Source organism: Ochotona princeps, chromosome 11, assembly GCF_030435755.1.
Source record: "Ochotona princeps isolate mOchPri1 chromosome 11, mOchPri1.hap1, whole genome shotgun sequence".
Classification (NCBI taxonomy): domain Eukaryota; kingdom Metazoa; phylum Chordata; class Mammalia; order Lagomorpha; family Ochotonidae; genus Ochotona; species Ochotona princeps.
This window is the reverse complement of record NC_080842.1, coordinates 60,856,535-60,879,144: the sequence shown is the minus strand read 5'-3', so window position 1 is coordinate 60,879,144 and position 22,610 is coordinate 60,856,535. Positions and strand designations below refer to the sequence as shown.

Genomic DNA, 22,610 nt, shown 5'->3' with positions numbered 1-22,610 from the left:
AATCAAAACACGGCCTGTCAGCCTTGGGTCCCACATAGCTTACTTCTCTGAACCTCATGTCATCAAAGTAATGCAAATACCAAATTTATTTAAACAAAAAACGCATGGTTATGTTGGATGCATTGAGGAAGTAGGGGAAGAGAGCGATAGACTAAGAAGTCAGTTTTCTACAATTAAAAAATTATGTAAGAAGTAGTAGTAGTAGTCTCCCAATATTTCAACAACATGATGGTAAATATTGGAGCAGTAGAAGTGATAATCTCTCAGGGGAATGGACCAGAGATTGGTAATAGTTGGCAAAGAGAAGATTCCAGTAGGATTATATAACTTTGTGAAAGTCCATGCGTGACAGGCATGGGGAAAAGATCACCTTAGTTGACACCTAAGGTGATGCAATCCTGTTAATCAAGGGGCAGTGGGAAAAGAAAGTGCAATTGCTCACCTTGGACAAAGTGCTTGGATTCTTATCAAGGCTGTGGCCAGTCAAGTGGGATCCTTTAATCTGGCTCCCTTCTCATTTGCATATATATATTTGCCACCTGAGAGATCACTTATTGTCTGCCCAATTGCCTGGCTCCTCTGTCCTAAGGCCACAGGGCTGTGCAAGCTGAGAACTCCACTTGGCAGCTTCAGAAACCATGGCTTTTCCTGCAGGCTTCGGCTGGGGGGCTGGCACTGCGGCTTATCAAATAGAAGGTAAGAAAAGTGCCCACCTTAGCTTCCCCAGGGCTGGAAGGGATCCCTTCTGGATGCCTGGGAGGTGGCAGGAGGAGGCTGCAAACAAGAAGGGGAAAGATTGGAGAGGCCATATGATATACATGAAACAGTCACCCTTTTAAACAGGATTGGCTCCTGTTTGCTTGACTGTTTCCTTAAGCACATAGATCATGGAGTGTGGGGGTGAAGGTCCAGCTGTGGCCATATTTTTATTTAGTCTAAGGTTCTGGGAGACCTGTTCCTTTTTTTTTTTTTTTTTTTGTAATAGGCTTCCTGGAAAAAAATTCCCCAGTTCCCCTCAAAAGGAGAGTAATTTCTCCTAGTGGCTGTAGAAATATTGGGTGGATAAAATCATTCAAGGGGCCCTTCATTCATTAAGGAAAGTGCCCCCGCTTTTTTCTATCAGGCACAAAGCCAAGTGTAATCTCCTAGAGGTCACCTCTTGCCCAGGGCCAGGGGAACAGTGGGAGATGGTGATGTGGAGGCTGCTGGGTTCAGGGCCCTGTTCTCCCACATGTGCCTCCACTGTGCTCCCTGACTTCAGTTTCTTCATGTGTGAAACGGGAAGTTGGCATTTATAAATTCAAAAAATAAATTTATATGGGATTAGGGGCTGTTAAAATTTGCCAAGCCTGTGTGGATAAATAAGTGATGAAACCTGGAGTTAAACAAAGCCAGATGAGACTTCCATAGTAGAGTACAAGGACTGCTGTCGCCACGTACCTCCAACCAGGAGGCTTCAACAACAGAGAGGTGTTCTTGTAGAGTTTTGGGGCATTATAAAGGGAAGCAACTCTCTAATAAACTCACCTGGAATATGGAGGGCCCTGAACTCTGTGTGGCTGGTATACTTCTAAGAAGAGGGAAACTTTGACACAGCTAGAGATAGAATGTCAAGTGATAACGAATGCTGAGAATGGCACCTGCAAACCAATGAACTCCAGTCTGTGGTGCTTTTTGATTGCACTTCTAAAAATCTAATACTCCAACCAAATCTAACAAACCAGTTATTGCAATAAATCTTTCAATCAGTGCTACAGAGTCAGGAGGATGTTATGATAAGGGGTCAAGTGCTAGTGGCCCTTCTAGGTTCTATGATCAAGGTGGCTATCTGTAAATTAGTGTCACTTCATCTAAGACTTGAGAAATGTGCAGGAGAGAGCCATTGGAAGAGCAGTGATCTTTCTAGGTTGGAAACAGCACAAGTTGATCCCAGAGTAACTCATGTTGCTGAGTAGTCCAGTGCCTCCTGATGTTTGCCGGGCCTGAACACATAGGAACGAGGAATTGCTGTTACAGCAATTGCCATGACTGGTCTGTAGAAACTGCTGCATAAGGAGGATTATATGTAGTATTGTACATATATGATTGGTGATACGGGACTCTTAAATGAACGCTTTAGAACAACCTAGTTAGCAAGGAATCCATGTTACTTTATCATTAAGAATATTTTCTCTCATCTCCCAGGTAGTTTTCTTTAGGTTAGGGTGACAGATTGAGTCAGTGGGCCATCCAGGCACCAGAGCTGAGAAAGCCAACTCGAGCTCTGGAAGCAGCGGAGCTGGGCTCTGGAGCCAAGTCCCTTAGACTCTTAGCTTCTAGCTTAGTGGCTTTGGAACATGCACTGAACTTCTTCATGCCTTATATTAAAAGAAAAGCTTTAGAAGAACTGTGTTTAGCAGTTGAGCCAAGGAAAGATTCATGAATTGAGCAATGAAGAGAGCTCCATCGACACTTGATGGGCAGGCAGCTTTCACAGCCAGAAAGAGGAAATGACATACAGAAATAGGCTGATTGTTCCGACTCAGTGTTTATCTTGTTGGGAAACAGCCTAACAGCTTGCAATCTGTGATTGGCTAAAAGCTTGCCTGCTTTAACTGAGACTCGGTTACTTGTTCCGAAAATAGCCTGTCAAGTTGCTGTTTGCTTAGATATTAGGTTACAGATGCTGCTTTAGGCAAAAAATTATCATTCCTCATCTGCAAGATGGGAATAATTATAGTACCTACTGTATCGCATAGATATGAGGTTTACAGTAGATGATACATCTTAAGTGCTTAGTAACTGTGTGATTCATATTTGGGAGATGGCAGAATGATTACTGAGAATACCTCATTATAGAACTCTACAGGGAACTTAGAGTCAATAGACAGCCAGTTTTATAAGACGTTAATGTGGGTGTCAGTTACCAGCTTCCACTCTGTTCTCCCAGGACCTGGAGCCACGTAACTGGTGCAGCCTGCTCTCTTCTCCACAGGCAGCCTCAGAATTGCAGCACCTTTGCTGTTAGCCTTGAACTAGCGTAATCCCAAGCTCTTCTGTACTGCAATCAATCTGGTCTTAGGTTAAGAACTCTCTGACTTTTAACCTGCCATTGTGCTATTAACTGTCAGAAGCTTCTAGGGCTGGTGAATTGATCCAACATACTGTGCCAACAGTCATGAACCTGTTGTCTTTATCAACTCAGAGCCTGCGAGCTCCTACCTAACCTTTTCTGTTGGGTTTGGAGCCTAGTGCAAGCACTTATTAGCTAAAAGACTTTAAATGGCTTATTTATATCTCAATGTCCTTACTTGCAAAAAAAAAAAAATCAAAATGGCATGCTTATTTTGTAGATTTGTTCCAGGGATTAAGGAGTTTAGCAGATGTAACTGGAACACAAAGGGGACTGGGACAGAGCACACCCCAAATACTGAAATACTAATACTAGAGTGGATACTATCCAATTCTAACAGGGTTATAGTTTGCCATCCACGATTTCATGTATCAGAAGTTGGGTCACCAACATGGCAGTTTCAGAGGTGCTGGAAGCTTTAGGAGGTGTGGCCTAATAAAGGCTACTGGGTTGTTCGGGGGTGTTTCTCTTAGGAGGACTGAATGGAGTTTTCAGAGAGCTCTGGCTGTTCTCCTAGGAAGCCTGTGGTGAAGGAGCCTCTGGTCTCCTTTCTGGCTGTGTGCTTGCTCCCTCTTACATGTGCTCCTGCCGTGATGTGATCACCAGAACCCAGTACATGTCAGTGCTGGGTTGTTGAACCTCCAGGGCTGTGAACTGATGGAAACTCTTTTCATTATAAAGTGGCTGTTTCAGGCAATGCATTGCAGGCCCTGAAAATGGAATGCTACAAACATGAAAGCCTTTATTTTTGTTTCTCTCTTCTGCTTTCTCTTCTTGAGAAGCAGGGCCACATCATCTGCCCCATTTAGTGGGAATTGTCCTTTTTTTTCAACTGTTGCAAATTAGAACATATTCCTTTTTTGCACATGATTTCATTGATCTTGTGTGGGGAGGAACCTATTTGAAAGGCATGATGACAGGAGCATGCGCAAGATGGAATAGCGGGGAAGTCAGAAAACCAGCGAGTAAGGATGCCAGCCTGCTCTTTTATAACAACTCCTGCTCGTGGAGCTAACTGGTGCTCCAGGAGAACTACCTTAATCACATCTGAGAGCCTCCAAAGACATAATCGCTTAGCACCAGGCCCCATCTCCAAAAGATTCCACTATCTCAACACCATCACCACACTGAGGACCAAACTTCTACATGAATGCTGAGAGGACTAGCCATATCCAAACCGTATGTTGACTCTTTCTTGGCCCATATACTTTTAAAGAGATTTATTTATTTTTAGTAAAAAGACAGATTTATAGAAAGAAAGCAAAACAGAAAGACCCTCCATCCACTGGTTCACTCCCCAAGTGGTTGCAACAGCTGGAACTAAGTCCATCCAAAGCCAGGAATCAGGACCTAAGAGCTTATTCTGGATCTCCCACATGGGTGCAGGGTCTCAAGGCTTTTGGGCCATCCTAGGCTGCAAGCAGGGAGCTGGATGGGAAGTGGAGCAGCTGGGACTAAAACTGTCATCTATGGAATCCTAGCACTTGCAGATGGGGGTTAGCCAATTGAGCCACCACACTGGACTCCAGTTGTACATATTTAAAGTTTATTTTACTCGTTTGAAAAGCTGTCAGAGAGATGGAGGGAATCAAAGAAAGAGACCTTTCATCTGCTGCCTTATTCCCAAATGGCTGCAACAGCCAGGGCTGATCCAGGCCGAAGCTGAGGACTGGAATTCTCCCTGGGTGGCAGGAGCTCTTGTACCTGGCCGATCTGCTGCTGCTTTCCCATGCACATTAACAAGAAGCTGTTTTAAACTGGAGCAGCTGGGACTTGAACCAGTGCTCTAATATGGTATGGCAGCATCACAAGAGGTGGCTTAACGTGCTGCATTGCAATGCTGGTTCCTTGATTGCCTGTGTTACCAGATGCTTCCTTCTCCCTCCTTTTTGTTTTTAATCTGTAATTATTATTCTCTTAAATTGTATTTATTTATAGATATTTGAAAGACAGGGTGATAGGAGGGGTGGAGGAGGAGAGAGGTTGGACTGGTCTATCATCTGCTGGTTTACTCCCCAGATGCCAAAACAGGCAGGGCTGGACCATGCCTTTCAAACTCCATGCAGGTCTCCCACGTGGCTAACAGGAACCTGTGCTCCTACGGTATTGCCTGCTGCCCCCAGGGATGCATGGGTGGGAAGCCAGAGCAGTCAGAAGAGCCAGAAATGAAGCCAGCACTCCGATATGGGATGTGGTTGTCCTGAGTGGAGACCAGCTGTGCCACCAGCCCCTTCCCCTGCTTGCCGTTCTTCCTACTACACTTTCTGCCCCTCCCCTGGGCACTTCAGTTTTTATGACTTTAAAGAAGAGTTTAATGTTTATTATATAAGAGTTGGCTGTGTGGTGCCTTGAGCTTTTTGGAGGAAAACACAATATAAATCTAATAAACAAATAATAAATACATGGTATAAGCAGGAAGAAAATTACATGTTTTAGTTGAGTTGTAAAGAACATTGTAAAAGCTATAAACTATATTTGTTAGACTAAGAGGCGCTGAAGAAAATGCACACAGTCATGAATACGAGTGTTTTCAAGAAGCAAAAGAGTCTCACGAATTTTAACCCTTTGTGAGTCTTCGTCCTCTGTTTTGTTTCACTGGGGAGAGAGTACAGTACAAGAGCAGCAAGTCCCTCGGTGGTATTTTGTTTGCTTTCCAGGTAGGCCATAGGGGAGTGCTGAAAATGGCATTTAGGACCCAGTTCTACAGCTCTTACGGGCCTGTAACTCTCAATACGATCAGGGTTGAATGGGCCTAGAAAATCTCACAAATCCTTTTTTTTTAAATAAATAAATCTTTTTTTTATTAATTAAATTGCATTATGTAGCATAGTTTCATAGGCTCTGGGATTCTTCCAACCCCTCCCCATACCCTTCCTCCCATGGTGGATTCCTCCACCTTGTTGCAGTATTACAGTTCAAATTCAGTCAAGATTCTTTCATTGCAAGTATATAGCAAGCATAGAGTCCAGCATCGTATTGTCCAGATAAATTCAACAGTTTCTTGGGGAGACCATCTCTGGTCTGAAGGCAGAGCTGGCAAAATATCATCCCGATCAATTAAAAGCCCCAACATAACATCAACAACAGTTTACAACTTTATGGAATTAATTGACATGGTATTGAAAATCTCACGAATCCTAAGCAGAGTCTATACTCGGCACCTAGTACTTTCTAGTGAGATTCAGCTTTGTGGATGCTAAGGAGACAGAAGCAGAGTTTGATGTTTGGCCATTGTACAGTGGTCACACCAAATTGGTTGTGATGCTGGCATTTCATGTTGGAGTGTTATGTCAAATCCTGGCTCCTCTGAATTTGATCCAGCTCTGCTGATGTGCCTGTGAAGAGAGCAGGTGGTCAGGCCTGCCACCCATGTGGGAGACTATGATGGGGTTCCTGGCTCCTGACTGCTGCCTGTTCCAGACCTGGCTCATGTGGCCATTTGGTGAGTGAACCAACAGATGGAAATCTTTCTGTGGGTAGTCCTGCCCTTTAAGCAAATAAAAGAGAATAGCTTTTTCCTGCTTTTCATTTATATAAAGGGAACAAGTTCCATGTATTTTATAAATAAAAGTTTAAGAACATATTAATACTTTCCACTCTACCCTCCTTCCTCCTTCCTCATCCTCCTTTGTTCCTTTCTTATGTCTCTTTACATTTTTAAAATTTTTTTGCTTCTTTTTTTTTAAAGATTTATTTATTTTTATTACAAAGTCAGATATACAGAGAGAGACAGAAAGGAAGATCTTCCGTCCGATGATTCACTCCCCAAGTGACCGCAATGGCTGGTGCTGCGCCAATCTGAGGCCAGGAACCAGGAACCTCTTCCGGGTCTCCCACGAGGGTGCAGGGTCCCAAAGCTTTGGGCCGTCCTCAACTGCTTTCCCAGGCCACAAGCAGGGAGCTGGATGGGAAGTGGAGCTGCCAGGGTTAGAACTGGTGCCCATATGGGATCCTGGTGCGTTCAAGGTGAGGACTTTAGCTGCTACCACGCCGCCAGGCCCCTTATTTCTCTTTACATTTTTACGATTACACATTTTCAGTTTACTTTATAATCATAAGCTTAACCATCCACTAAATAAAAAATTCAGCAAGCAACTAGAAAACACTCCATTTCTCAGGAGTGTAGACAATGGCTGTAAGCAGTAACGAAATCTCAAAATGTCAATTTTGCTTTGTATTCTGTATATTGGTTACCACAAATCAGGGGAAACATGATTATCTTTTTGAGACTGACTTAGATTTGAAAAAAAAAGTGATAGGCTATTTGGTTGCTTGAATGATGGTATGAACATCACACGGGGAAAATCTAAAGGCCCTGGAGCTCTTCTGGGCCTGCTCATGTGCTAGAGGTTCAGTTCCAGCCGTGGTCACTGATACGCAAAACTAAGTGATTTGTTCCAAATTGGGAGGCCGACATTGGACCTAGCGGTTAAAATGTCAGCTGGGACAGTTGAACCCCCATTGGAGGACCTTGGTTGGAGTCCTGGCTGTGCTCACCATGCTAGCTTCCTGCTAATCCACATTTTGGGAAGTTCCTGCCTTATAAAGGAGACCTGGATTGTATTCCTGGCTGCTGATTTCAAACCAGCCCACTCATTATAGTTATTTGGAGAGTGAATGAATGGATAGGAGCCCTTTTTGTTTCTCACATTAAAAATTTAAAAAAATCAGACTGTTGCAAGAAGAGCCAAGCTAGAGACACAATTCATGCCAAATGCTTATTTTCCCTTTTGTTAAAGCAATTCTTCTAAATCTCCCGCATTCCACTGTTCACTGTAATTGCCTTCCCTTTCCTTCTGAAGGATATCGTCTATCTCTTCTTTTCTCTCTTTTTGTCTCTTTTCTTCTCTTTTCTTCTTCAAGTCCATGTCCCTCTTCATTCTCCTCCAATCCATGCCACATGTTGCAGACAGGTGGGGTGGTCTTTTCCAGTCTCCCTTTTGTTCAGCTCTTGAGAGCGAGCCAGATCTGGGACATCAGCCTGATTGGAGTGCTGATGTCAGCATTCTCCAGTTTGGTGACTTTGGGAGCCATCTCAGCTCTGTAGGCCTTTGTTTCTTCATTTGTACGATGGGAGCTGTATCAGTGCTCTTGTCAAGGTTGATGTATTAGAAATATCTATGGATAGCGTATACTTAGAAGAGTACATGGCAGGCTGTTTATGTTCAATAAAGCCTAAGGATTACTTGAGTTTCATATGTTCTTAACATCTATATGCTAATTTCTAAACTTCTTGTGAGACAAAATTTGTAATTTCATCTCAAATTACAGCCCTAGTTTGACCTACTGTTATTTTCTCTATTTGTATCTTCTTTAGTGACTGAAAGGAAGCACTTGTATATATTCCATGATTTTTAGGTCTCTATCTTTTCACATACCTTTACATGTGCTTGAAAGCACACCTGATTAAGACCACTAAAGGACGAAGATTGAGACTCCCTATTATCTAGAGTGGAGCGTCCTCCATTCACGCCTTCCACCTTTTTTTTCTTTTTTCTTTATGCTATGATTTTTCCAAAGGTGTTATTGTGAACTTGGTAGTGGCAGTGTGGGGCTGGGTGTTCACGAAGGGAATCTCCCCAGCAAGTAATTATGACAATCTATTCTGGTAGTAAGTCCTTGAAGCCATGTGGATCATACTTTTTAACCGAGGACAGTTTGAAGTAACATCCTTGTCTAAAGATGATTATACTATGAGGAGTGTTTATGTGAACATTATTGTTTTGTGTTTGCACTTTGGAAGGTGTGGGTGGTTTCCCTTCCACTATATGGGTGCTCCTTTTACTGGAGGTGCCCTAAACAAGCTGAACAGATCTCTTCTGGCTTTAGATCATTCTCAAGGCGTCTGCTCTTGCTTTTATTAGTGTAGATAATCAGAGTTTGATTGTAAAAGTATGCCTGGGCCAAATACAAGGGCTTTTAAATTTGTCTGCTGTTTTAGATAACTCAGGCCACTGATCCCGTTTTCTTAGCATGGACATTAGAGAGTGGACTGCATTAAAGAATGCTAAGCAGGCCCAATTGACAAAATAAATGAGATTTTAAAAATCCCATTCATTTAAATAAAAGAAAAATTGGTTTTAGCTTAATCTGAAAGAACTTTTAAAAGTATTTGAAACTGTAAATGTGTTTCATTTTACATTGCTACAAGAGGAAAGCATTTCCCATGATGCATTCATGTAAAGCATGCTATATGTATACTAATTACAATGTGTACTTAAAAGAGGGGAATATTGAAAATACAGACAAGAGGTCAGAGAATTTCAAATTCAATGCCAAATATTCTTTGAACAACCGGTTTATGATTTAACTAGATGCCAAAGGGTGAGAGCCACTCTAAATTCGGAGAATCTCTCTTGAGAGTGGTGATGGCAGTAGTTTATCTCTGATGAACACCAGCATGCAGAGAAAATTTTTTAATGTGTTTTAACTAGATCCTGATTCCTGGGAATATCTAACCTCATTCACTTCTCATCTGTCTCCTTTCATCTTTCTCATCCATCCCATGCAGGTAGAAATGTACATGCCTGCCTGTTGACTGGGAATTTAGAGGGCTTTTTCCAAAGGAATAATTATGTAAATCAAGAGGTAGGGTAGGAGTCACTGAAAACCTTTCAGGTAGGCAGTGAGATAACAGGGTCGGCCTGGGAATTTGGACCATAGGCAAGAGGCAATGGTGAGTTTCTGGGCAGGTGATACACAAGCAAGGTTTTTAAAAATACTATCTGTTTTTACATTGAGAATTGTCAGACTAACATATAAAGTGTCTCACAATGCCTATAAAGCATTTAAATAGAGTCTTAGAGACTTTGGGAACAAGTGTATTATTTACTATAAAGACAATAATCTGCCTTGGAGATGCTGTAGTCCATCTCACAGATGCATACTTGGGGATTTTTTAAAAAGCAACATTTTTTCCTGATGGTCCATTACTTCTTACAACCTCTAAACTACCATCCAGGACTGGATTGTGGGAGCAGGTTAGAGACAGAGTATGGGGCACTGAATGGTTTCACAAGAGGAGCTTTGTTCATTACCTCTTAATGTTTGCATGAAGAACAGGATATGGAGATGGATTTACTGGGGACTACAGTGTGTTCTTTTGTTCCCGAAAGAGCAGAAAACTCGGTAATTGTGAGAAATGCTTGGTGTAGGTAGGTTGATGAGGGGTTCAGAGGATGTTATACAGCTGAGGCCAGATGTCTGTACAGAATAGTCTTAGTTCTGTCACCCTGGCTCAGATCAAGGCCACTGACAACAACAACCACAGTTGTTGACGGGTTACTTTTCTTTTGGAGAGAAATGATCCAAGAAGATCCAGAAAAGTTTCCACGTTGTATTTGGAGACCTGTATTCTCTAGCATAATGTGAATAATTAAATACCATTTATTTGAATTACTGCTGTGGACCAACTTAACTGGAAGAGCCCAAAAGAACCAGAATGTGCCCATCTGGAATTGCCATTCTCAATGAACCAAAGGATGGCTAGTAAAACTTTAGGAAGCTGCTATTCTAACATCTTTTACATGTATTTTAGTGGGACGGAACTGGGTTTTCAGGGGTCTCTCACCCTGGACTCTAATAAATAAGACTTCAGCTACAACTTCTCTGATTGAAAGAGAGTGATGTGACCATGCTCACCCACTCAGCATCACCTTCCTTGGCTCTGCTCCATTCTTTGCTCTCCTGGGAAATATTTTTTTAAAACATTAATATAGTTTTCCTATTGTAAAAGGTCTGCAGGGGTTGACCGTTGGGATCAGTGTTGCACAGGTCAGTAGTGACAGAGGGAGAACATGTGGATGGCATAAATGCCACAAGAAACACAAGACTCAGGGTCTTAGGACTGGGGCACAGTTTGAAATTTCAGGGGTCAGAGGTGATGCTTTTATGAGTTGTTACCTTTAGGAAAGGAGTTCCCAAGGTGCAAGATTTATGAAAACATTTAGAGACTTAGCTTTGTACCTATTTAGCAAGCTAGAGGTAACAGTTTTAGTTGAGTTGGGGAAAGAAAATGGATCACTCCAGTGTTTGCAAAATTGAGACATAAATATTTTGTCACGCAGTTATTGCTCAGATCCCATCCAAATTCCAGTAAGAGAGGAAGTTTAATCATGGAACTCATTAATAAGTCAGACTGCAGTCCTGTGGTAGTCTTTTCTCAGAACAAAGGGCTTTGTATAGACAACTTGTTTTGGGGTGATGTCTGATAATGTGTCTTAATGTGTCATTACAAAATAGTACATTCTTCTGTTAGAATGCATACTCTGTTGCTGACTAAACACTCCTTTATACTGCCAATTGGCAAATGATAGAACCATTTGTAGTTTCTCCAATAACATTTAACATAAGGAGCCTGGAAGACTGCAGTCAGAGTTGTCTTGAGACAACTGGTAGAAACCTGCGAAGACTGAAGACTGACCCAATGGTTCCTGGGAGATTTTGAGGAAAATCAATTCATTTCTGAGTCAAAGAACCTCAAATTATTCTAAATGGCATTGCTACCATAAGAAAGCTCTGTTTCTTGAATGAGAAAACTGCTATATGTTCCAAGACAATGTTCTTTCTTCAAAGAATGCTTATGGGATGTAAATCTTTTTAAGTGTATTTCACTGCTCAAATTGTTTCACTTAGGAAAGCTATTGGTTTGTTATTAAGTGATCTATTTAATAGTGTCGATGAGTTCTAAAATTGGAAACTGAGTATTGTTGTTTTAGGTATTTAATGGTTCCATTGTCTAGTTATTTGGCATTGACTCATTTTATTGACCTTTGTTTCTTTTAAGGACCTGGAAAAATCCTTCCAAAGTATTCAGAGTTGATGAAGTGGCCGTTTGTATATGTGACACAAGTCTGGGAAACACTTCATTCGAATATATGAGCTAGCAGTATTGGAATGATTGGATTAGGTGCATATAACCAAGTGAATTGGATAAGTGCAAGCTTTAGAGTAATTAAACAGTTCAACTAAAATTGATTCTTTGCCAAAATTGGCTTAACTTTTTACAGTTATTATTTTGGGTTAACAACTACCATATAATAAGATATATAGAAAGAGACTTGGAGAATTATTATGTGAAATATAAATATAGAGAGGTGATATAAATTAGTGGTTATTATAGTTAGTGCTTCTATATGCTACTGGCATAGGAAAACCAACATTGAAATTTGAAAAGGATGTGCCTTCTTTTTATTTCTTATCCTTTTTAAGAAAATTCTTTTTTTTTTTTTTTAAGATTTATTTTATTTCCATTACAAAGTCAGATATACTGAGAGGAGGAGAGATAGAGAGGAAGTGGAGCTGCCGGGATCAGAACCAGCGGCCATATGGGATCAAGGCGAGAACCTTAGCCACTAGGCCACACCGCCAAGCCCAAGAAAATTCTTTAAGCTGAGTAATACCTATCATTTAGAATTTATTGGCAGTAAAATATGAAATAATTTAGGTAATCTCAGCACAATGTTTTATATTTTAAAAAACTCAGTACATGTAAAACCTTGTCATCATAATTTCCATCACCATCACCATCATCATTATCAATGTCTTTATCATCATTATCACCACCATTTTCACAATCATGGCTATCTGGGTATATTATTTGTATCTTCTGAGAAAGAGACACTACTGTGGTATTGAACATGCAGGAAGTTTGTGGGAGGAAATAAATGCTCAAGAAAGAAAATGGGAAGAGAGCCAAAGGGTCTGGAATGCACGTCTGACAAGTGCAGAGAGAGGAAGGAAGGAAAGCAAGTATGCGTGACGTTTGGCCTGCTGTCTGGTTCAGAAAGAAGTTTGACAAGGTCCTCTGGGAGTTCTTGGCTCAAAATCACCCATGAGAAAAGTCCCACTTTTTTCAGGAAAAGGATTGCCTTCTAGCTTTGTGATACTCAGTTCTGGGTTGGAAGGGCCCAGGGAAGTGTGGCCTCAGCAGAAACTCTGGTGGGTTTTCAGGGTTCATTGCTGGGATCTCGATCACGTCCATTCTCTGAGATTGGAAATATGCAAAATGTAGTCTTGTAGTTGTTACAGACAGAATTGTGGTTACTACGAGAAGTCTTCCCATTTTGGGAGTGCTTTTAGAATTTCCTATATTCGTTGTATACATCATTTAACATCTGGGAAAAGTTGGTAAAATAAATAACTTCAAGTTTTAATTTTTCTTTGGTAACATGACGTATCTGAAACTTGCCCAAATCTCACAGTTATTGCCCAACTTTGAGTTTTGTGTGGATATTCTGGTAAGCCTGTGCTGTTGCTTCCATTGGACCTTTCCATGAAAAGTTTTGTCTTTTTGCTCCAACTTTAATTTCTATTTAGAGACCTGATTTGATGAGAGTGTAAAAGTTTAAGCGTTCGTAACAGGATTCAATTAAAATAGGTCATTCTTGGGGCTCAGAAAATGGTAACTGGCCTTGGGCAAAGTGGAACAAAAGTTATAAAATTCAGTTGGATGCATCACAACATTTAACATCTTTAAGGAAGACATTTTGCCTAATAGATTCCATTTAGAAATATTTAGTGTAGGTCGTCAGCTTAAGCACCTAACAATGTGTTTGTTTGTTTGTACCTCCCTTTAGTTATAACGAGGATCAGGGCACCTGCACTCTGATTTACAAAATAAACAATTTGCGTTGGGACCTTGAAGAAAGTCAATTAGTTTCTGTGACTTTACCAGTAGGTTAAAAAGGAGATTGTAATATTGGTGAATAATGTGCTTAGCGATGTTTGCATAAAAGATGCTTTGTCATTGTAAAGTATTATCGAATATTTATGGTCTACCACACTGAGCCAAATGGCCCAGAGGAAAAACAGTCAGATTTATGTAAACCCTGTTCAGTGTCCCAGATACTTCAGGATGGGTGCTCTATATATGAATAAATAAATAAATGATCTAAACATTATTTTAAATTTTGAAGGTACATCAATATTATCTGGGGTGTTAGCCAATTTGCTTGACCTGTGACATTGAAATGGAATGTCTGCCTCTGGGTAACTATTTCAATCTCATAAATGTATTTTTAAGTCGGAGGCATTGATAGCAAGTAATGTTTTCTGTCTGCAAATAATGGTAAATTACATCTTTACCTAAAACCTACAGGAAATGATTGTCTCTCATCCACAGGGTGGCTTTGAGAATTCCTAGGCTGAAATTGCATATCTTATACTTCTTTTCCCCTTTTCATTTTTCAAAATTGTTTTATTTGCAGTAATTTTCTATAACTTTATTTTTAAAATCTGAGCTTCAAAGAGATAATAATAATAAAAAATTTTTCCATGAACACCTCTCAAGGATTTAATGGATCTTACTGGGCCATGTAATACAGATAGATGTCTTGGAATGTAAACAGGTGATCGGAGATAAGAGGCACAGAAGCAATTTGTTTGGATTGGGTCACTGCTTAATCCGAATGGGTTCAGCAAAAAAATTCATGAAACGTGACAGTGGGCCAAAATGATCTTGCTATGACATTCGAGATTCCCCTACCTCTTCTTGTTAACCATTTCAAGGATAGCAAATCATGAAGGACATGCAGACTGAATGAGGCCCATTCTGCAAAATGCATAACTGTTTGCAAGATATGGAGGATTCTTCCCCTTCAGGCAACAGATTATGACTCAATTATATCTCATGTTGTGCTTTTAATTTCTCTCATCCATTGATTCTGAACAGCATGTTTCCAAAAGACAAAAGCTATGCCAGAATTCCCTTATCACATAGCCTGACTTTAAATGCGTTTGGATATATGGCACAGATCTAAATATAGTGCAAGTCTAAGTGAGATATTTGAAAGCATAAAAATCACATGTAGGGCCTGGTGCCGTGGCCTAACAGCTAAAGTGTTTGCCTTGAATGCGCCATAATCCCATATGGGAGCCGGTTCTAGTCCCGGCAGCTCCACTTCCCATCCAGCTCCCTGCTTGTAGCCTGGGAAAGCAGTTGAGGACGGCCCAATGCTTTGGGACCCTGTACCTGCGTCGGAGACCTGGAGGAAAGTTCCTGGCTCCTGGCTTCAGATCAGTGCAGCACCGACCGTTGCAGTCACTTGGGGAATGAATCATTGGATGGAAGATCTCCCTCTCTGTCTCTCCTCCTCTTTGTATATCTGACTTTGCAGTAAAAATAAATAAATCTTTACAAAAAAAAATTACATGTAGAAAGACGGGCCACCTGACAGTGGCAGGACTAATAACAATAGCAGCTGCTTTTTTTTTTTCTCTTAACAACTACTATTTGCCAGTCACCAGAGCAGACATTTTACATACATACTTGCAAAATTTTTGCAAGGCGAGTATAATTCTTCCCTTTCTACAGAGCAGAACACAGGTTCAAAGAAGTGAAGTTGTCTAGGGAGAATTAATGTATGGGAGTGGTAGAATTTTTTCCTAATTATTGGAGAAAAAGAAACACCTTACATTCTTGCTTCAGCAAGTCAGGAATTCTTGCCTCATTAGGTGGTGGGTTCAGAATTCTTTGGGATGCTAATATCTGTATGTGACCCATCTCTCTTCAGTTCTTCTCTCTTTTGGGGAAATAAGAATTAGGATTTAAAGCCCAGAGTTATGTGTCATGGTGCTCCATGAATAATTGTTGAAATGGCAAAGGAACAATTCAACTGCCCCCAAAGCCTGTGATTTTCATTAGACATAAAAATGTGTCATTAACACATTTTCATGAATGCCAAATTTATATAGGTATTCTAGAAAACATGCATCACAGCAGTTATCTAAAATGAGATGCTCATGCCAGCCCCAATCTAGCTGCCCAATTTAGAAATAGATTGTAAAAGTCAGTTTGGGGGGATTAATTTGCATTGTACAATGAAAATCTGTGATTGATAATAAAAGATTGGGAATTGAGCTATGCTTATATAAGTCTCTACTTGATTTGCTGTAGGAATCAGGCCAGGTCAGTTTCCTGAATAGGGGTTTCTTAAGGAAGGAGCATTTCACATTTCACATGATGCTACCAAGATGCGACGGATCAGTACCACTTCTTAGTTTTCATGTCTGTGACATGAAAAAGTTAAAGGACTTAAGTGTTGCAAAAGGTGCTTCTCCCAGGCTACAGGGATTTGGATGTAGGACACTTTTTGCATTTTAAATATTGCTGTTTGATCCCTTGTCCCATAGTTACATAAGTAAGGGAATAATAATAATATTTTTAAAGGGAATCAGAAATAAAATGCCACTGAGAAAAATACTTGCTGCCTTTGGGGACAGCTTTTCTGGTACATTTTGTCCCAGAGCCATTCCTCCAGCCCAGGCTGTAGGACAGGGTGGATACCCTTTTCCAGTTGAGGAGGCCCAGGGATATATGGGTGGAAGCAGTCCATGCAGCACCCTTGCAGCCAGAGTTGTGGCTGGTTCTTAGAGACTGGTACTGGGATGCTCAGTGAGGGCAGCTAGTTTTAAATACATCAGCAATATATCCAATGGGTATTCTCAACATAAGTAGAAAGACAGGTATGGTCATTTGCATTTTACAGATGACAAAACTAAGGCACATGGACGTGGAGTTGGAGTCGATTCTCTCTGTCATGGAGATAGTAACCCAAAGAAAATCCCAAGCTAATTGTAGAAATATTAATTAAAAGACTATGAAACGATAATTAAGATGAGACTTTGGATTGGGGATTTGGCAGAGCAGATAATACACCACTTGAGATAGGGCATGCATGGGTTCAAGTCCTAGCTCTGCTTGTAACTTCAGCTTCCTGTCTGTTAATGTGTACCCCAGGAGGCAGCAGTTGGTGGTAGTTTGCTGGTTGGGTCTTCATGTTGGAGACCTGAAATGAGTTTCTAGCTCCAGAGGTTCACTTGGTCAGCCCAGGCTGTTGCAGGCATTTGGAGATTGAAACAGTAGATGCAAAGTCTGTGTGTTTCCTTTCTCCATCTCTACATTTCAAATAAATAAAAATAACCTAAAAATGTGCATGTGTGTGTGTGTGTGTGACAAAGCTAAGGCTTTTCTAGCTATATACATTTTAGTTTCACAATTTGCTGGCTCTTATAACCTTCTCCAAATCCTTAAAGTTAAGGAAACTCAGATTTCTCTTAAAGAGGATGTTAAAATCAATGATAGTTTGAAGCACATAAAATGCTCACAAGGTGGCTGCCATTATGTGGACTCAGCACGTGTAAGCTGCCAGTATGCAATGTTTTCACACTCTATCATCCCATCCTTCCCTGTGAAGGCTCCGATGCACATGGTAGATATGGAAGCAAAGGCAAGAGTAGAGTCATACAGTGTTGAAGGGATAGCCAGAAGACCGGAGGCTTTCTCATAAAGACAGAAGAAACTATTCTTCACTAGATCCTGTGACCCAGTGCATAAATGACGGCGTGCAAAGAGAACTACCTGGAACAGAAGAGAACTATTGCACTAGAATATCAGAGGGGAAAGTAGCTAAGACTGAAGCAAATGCTGAGGGACTTTGAGAAGTCTTTATGACTAAGGAGATTATGATTATCAGAAAATAAACATTGGGGCCCGGCGGCGTGGCCTAGTGGCTAAAGTCCTGGCCTTGAAAGCCCCAGGATCCCATATGGGCGCCGGTTCTAATCCCGGCAGCTCCACTTCCCATCTAGCTCCCTGCTTGTGGCCTGGGAAAGCAGTCGAGGACGGCCCAAAGCTTTGGGACCCTGCACCCGCATGGGAGACCCGGAAGAGGTTCCAGGTTCCTGGCTTCGGATCGGCGCGCACCGGCCCGTTGCGGCTCACTTGGGGAGTGAATCATCGGACGGAAGATCTTCCTCTCTGTCTCTCCTCCTCTGTGTATATCTGGCTGTAATAAAAATAAATAAATCTTTAAACAAAATAAACATTGACAAGTGCAGAGTTGGAGTCCAGAAGGTCAACCCAGAAACAGTTCAAGTTTCTCCTTTCACTGCTTACTCCAATAGAGATTATGACCTCTTGGAATTGCCACATCAGAAGTTAAAGTGTAATTCTATTCGGTTATATATTACACTAGCACATGCTGCAAGTTATCTTCCCGAGCAGTGTTCACGGAGGTAACTGATTTTTTCCCCAGTGCCCCCCAACACCTGCTTAATGACTGTGGTGCCTTCTCTCCTTCAGAAGGAAACGCAGGTGGGATCTGCTTTGCTGGTAGCCTCAAGTCCTAGCAAGTACTGAATAATTTGTCCAAATTCACTCTCTTTTTTCTCCTGCCCTGGGCTCTGGGAAGCCAACCTATGGAAATAGCTTCAATGAATTCTTCTGTATGGCCTTGATCTTGGCAGAAGCACTATCAAGTGCTAGTCACAGAGAGTGGGAGGAGAGAGCTGCCATTGCACTTACTCTGCTGTTTTCATCTCCCCCGTGCTGCAGTGGATGGACCATGTACACAGGCTGCAGGGTGCAGTCCTTGGCAAACTGCTACTCCCTCTGGGTTCTGGAGGCCAATTCTGCCTCTGGCCTCTTTCTGGACAGTCATGGCTTCCTGCTGTGGCAAACCTAGGTCCCTCACCATCCCAGTGGCTTTACCCAAACTCTGCTCACAATTTTAAATCATCTTCTTCTTTTGTTTAAATTAAACCCTCCTTAATTATCCAAGTTTGAGTGCTGTTTGCTTCTTGCTAAGACCCTGGTTGACACATAGAGGCACTTGATGTTTCAAAACATATCCTTTTGATATTTAGTAAATTAAACTGTGAGAATAGTTTAACTTTGGAATCAGTTTTAGGGTTAAGTTTTTCTTTCTTGTGTGGCAGGAGGCAGTGAGGTCATCTTTCTTTCCTTCCTGCTCCTTTATTTAATGAGTGCTACCCATGGCTTCTGGTACAGATGAAGGCATGATAATGGCACAGACAACCTTTGAAGGAGCTTCACACTCTGAGTTGATCATATTTCTTTTTCTGATCTCCTTTTTAGCGGGGTGGAGGGGGAGAGCTTAGCGATTCACCTACTGATGATGCTCATCACTTCTGTCCAACTGGAGTCAGGACTTTTACCTCCAGGCTGATAAAGTTCCTAGTGGGCTGAGCAATGGTCCTGATAAGACACTTGGAGTCCTGATACCTGTGAATGTGACCTTATTTAGAACTGCGACTTGCACAGATGCAATTATGGTTCTTGAGTTGAAATAATTCTAGATGTTGTTAGATGATGATCACCGACCGCCTGCCCGCTAGTGGAATAATATCGGCAAGTTGTTCAGAGTTGTAATGGAAGCTTTATTGGAAAATCTACTCCTGGGCCCCCTTCGCACAGAGGGGAAGGAAGATGGAGGCGAAAAGGGCAGCTGAGATACGTGTGGAGGAGTTTTACACTCCTATAGACACGTGGGCAGGCAAAGGGGCTGTCTGTGCCCCAACTATGTAAGGAATGACCATTCAGGTGTGCCATTGGCCAACTGGAATCCCGCCATGTCGGTGACGTAACTGGCTCCTGTGACCTCTCCTGTACCAGGCTGAAGCCTAGGAGACCTGCCGGGTCCGGAGCAGACCAGCCCCTCGTCTCCAGTGCCCTGGGCAGCCATCAGATGTTGGCTGGGTTCTAAATTTCATGATTGTCTGTACGAGAAATACAGGAGAAGACACAAAGGGAAGGACATGGGACCATGGAGGCAGGAATCAGAGTGATGCATCCCTAAGCCAAGAGACACTTAGGACTGCAGCCAGCTGCCAGGCAGAAACCAGGAGCGAGGCATGGAGTGAATTTTCACTGCTGTGACTCCAGAAAGAAATACCCTCGTTGACATGTGGATAGAAAAAGTCAGCACTGTAGGACTGTATGAATAAATTTTGTTTGTTACAGCATCTCTAAAAGTGAATAAAAAATTCTTCTGCCTTGGTCACACCTGCTGCTTCACCTTTGCTCTCTTCCTGCCCCAGAAACACAAGCACATCTTTTCCTCAGACCGGGAGCCTTTTGGGCAAGGCTGGGGGCAAGCACAGCCTGCTAAAGCTTTGGTTTACTTCATTTTCCTCTCATTTTCTTTGTTTCTTTCTTCTTCATTTTCTCTTAGGTTCTAGATTCTCATAGTAGAAGTCAAGCCTACAGCAGGGGAGTCTGACTTGCTCATTCGAGTGCTGTGTTAGTCTTCTGGGGCTGCCATGGGATGAGCCCACAGAAAGGCAGCAGAAGTTTATTTTCTCACGTTTGTGGAGGCCTGGGCATCCAAACTGGAGCTGTTGGCAGCTTTGTTGTCTCCCGAGGCTGCCTTCTCACTGTCCTCGAATGCTCTTTTCCCTTCGCATACATCCATGGAATGGTTTTCTCTTCTTACAAGGACACCGGTCTTACTGGTTTTTTTTCCCCAGTTTTATTCTTTTACAGCCTCGTTAAAAGCCCCAGTTTAACTTAATTGCATTGTAAAAGTTCCTCTACAAATATATTTATATTCCAAGCGTGGGGGTTAAGACTTCAATATGCACATTTCAGAATCACACAATTCTATTTGCAATAGTGTATGCAAGGTGAGTAATTATCTTGCAGCTTCTACAAGGCATGAGACTCACACCACATAGCTAGTTCTCTTCTTCAAGGAAAACATCTCTTGAAAATTCTCATTAATCCCCACTCAGCTGCTACATTTATACCCTCGAGGTGCGGGACGTTCAGCAGTTGTGATCATGGTCTTATGATATTTCGACTGTGTGCAATTTGGTCTAGCATCCAAAACTTCATTTTTATGTTGTTGTAGTTGACATCACATTTGTCATCTGCTGTAGGTGTCATATTAGTAGGGTAAATAATGTATGTATGTATATATGTCACAATTTTATATATTTGTATATATTTCCACAGTCAGTATTTAGCATTTCTTAGTATTGTTCACGTTAGTGTCATTTTTAATTTAATCTCAGCATAATTCTCAAAACCTTAATTTCAAACCCATGAAAGAATTGTTAAGTGTGTCCAGTGTCGTGGTTGAACAGGCTAACCTTCCACCTGTAGGTGTTGGCATCCAATATGTAGGTGCTGATTCATGTCCCAGCTGCTTCACTTCCCATCCAGTTCCCTGCCTGTGGCCTGGGAAAGCAGCAGAGCATGGCCTTGACCTGGTTCCTAGGACTCCTACGTACATGTAGCAGGCCAGATGAAGCTTGTTGCTCTTGGCTTTTGGTCAGCTCAGCTCCGGCCATTGTAGTCATTTGGGAGTGAACCAGTGCATGGAAGTCATGCAGTCACTGGGCCTATACTTTTTTGAATCTTTCAGTCTGCTGAACTGCTACATATTTAAGTAATTCCAGAACTCCTAAAAGTGTTCACCATAAATGCTTCAATTTAAGAAAAATCCATTTTAACAAATTTAGTTGCATTAGAATGTTGATTTTCAAGTGTTTGCTTTTTCTTAAGGCAGTGACACATGCTTCCTTTAAAATAATTCTGCTTTTTTTTCCTGTTTAATGTAACAGTCAGGATTAAAATAATTCCAAGGGAAGGACAGACCGGAGTAGGATATTGATGGGGTTATTTTCCCTTCCTTCTCTGGTTCACTTTTTCTTTTCTCTTTCTCTCGTTCTTCCCTCCCTCATTGCCTTCCTTCTTTGTCCTCTTGTATGATTAATCACTAGACAATATAGCATATATGAACTCCAATAGTTGTGAATATTTCAAGGGTGTTTTAGAAAAATTTTTGTTACTCAGTACCAATTTCTGCCTCTCCTGTTCTTTTATATGTGGATGTGAATGTATGAACCCACATGCATACATCTTGTTACGTGCTTAGACCCAGATGTATGTACCATAGAGAATACGTTTTAGTCGGTGTTCATCAAATTCCCTTTTTCTGTGGCTGCATTGTGGCACAGCACGTTAAGCATCAAGTGTGACACAGGCGTCCAGTATGGGTGCCGGTTAGTGTCTCAGCTGCTTCACTTCCAACCCAAGTCTCTGCTAATGCCCTGGAAAAAGCAGCAAAATGTTGCCCAAATGTTTGGGTCCCTGCCACCCATGTTGAAGACCTGGAAAAAGCTCCTGTCTTCTGGCTGGCCCAGCCCTTGCCATTGCAAACATGTGGGGAGTGAACCGGTGAGTGAACCTCTCTCTGTGTAGTAATTTTTGACTAACAAATAAAAAATTAAATTGTCACAGATTTTTTGCCCTTAGTTTCTGAAAGAATCTCTCACTGTATTAGTGGAATTTTCAATTTATTCCTACATTTATATTAGTGTTGAATCTTAATTTTCATCCCTGTATTTTACATGTGTAAAATTTCATGATTATTTTGATGAATATGGAAATACTACACTTTGTACCATTTCATGTTGTTTTTGTTTATTTTGAAGCAGTATTGCTACATTTCCTTTCTATTTGTTAGCATTTACATGGTAAATATTTTTTCCTATTAACCATTACTGTGGGGAGCCATGCAGTTGGGTTGGATGGCATGGGTGTGTGATGAGCACCGCTCCTCGGTTAGCAAGGTTACCAGGAGTTTCTAGCAGCGAGGCAAGGCCCGGCGGAATGTCTCTGGTCACCTCATTGCTGCCTCACCCCATTGTATGGACACTCAGTCACCTCTCTGATGTTTCATAGAATTCTCCT

The 22,610-nt window shown here is 41.5% G+C and overlaps 1 protein-coding gene across 1 annotated transcript in view; it reads left to right on the top strand.

The window, feature by feature from the left end:
• Positions 1 to 638: 638 nt before the first annotated feature.
• Positions 639 to 22,610, top strand: part of LOC101530826 (cytosolic beta-glucosidase) — a 99,692-nt gene continuing 77,720 nt past the window's right edge. The window contains exon 1 of the mRNA XM_004579340.2: positions 639 to 696. Coding sequence (XP_004579397.1) covers positions 639 to 696 — 58 coding nt within the window. The remainder of the gene's footprint in view (positions 697 to 22,610) is intronic.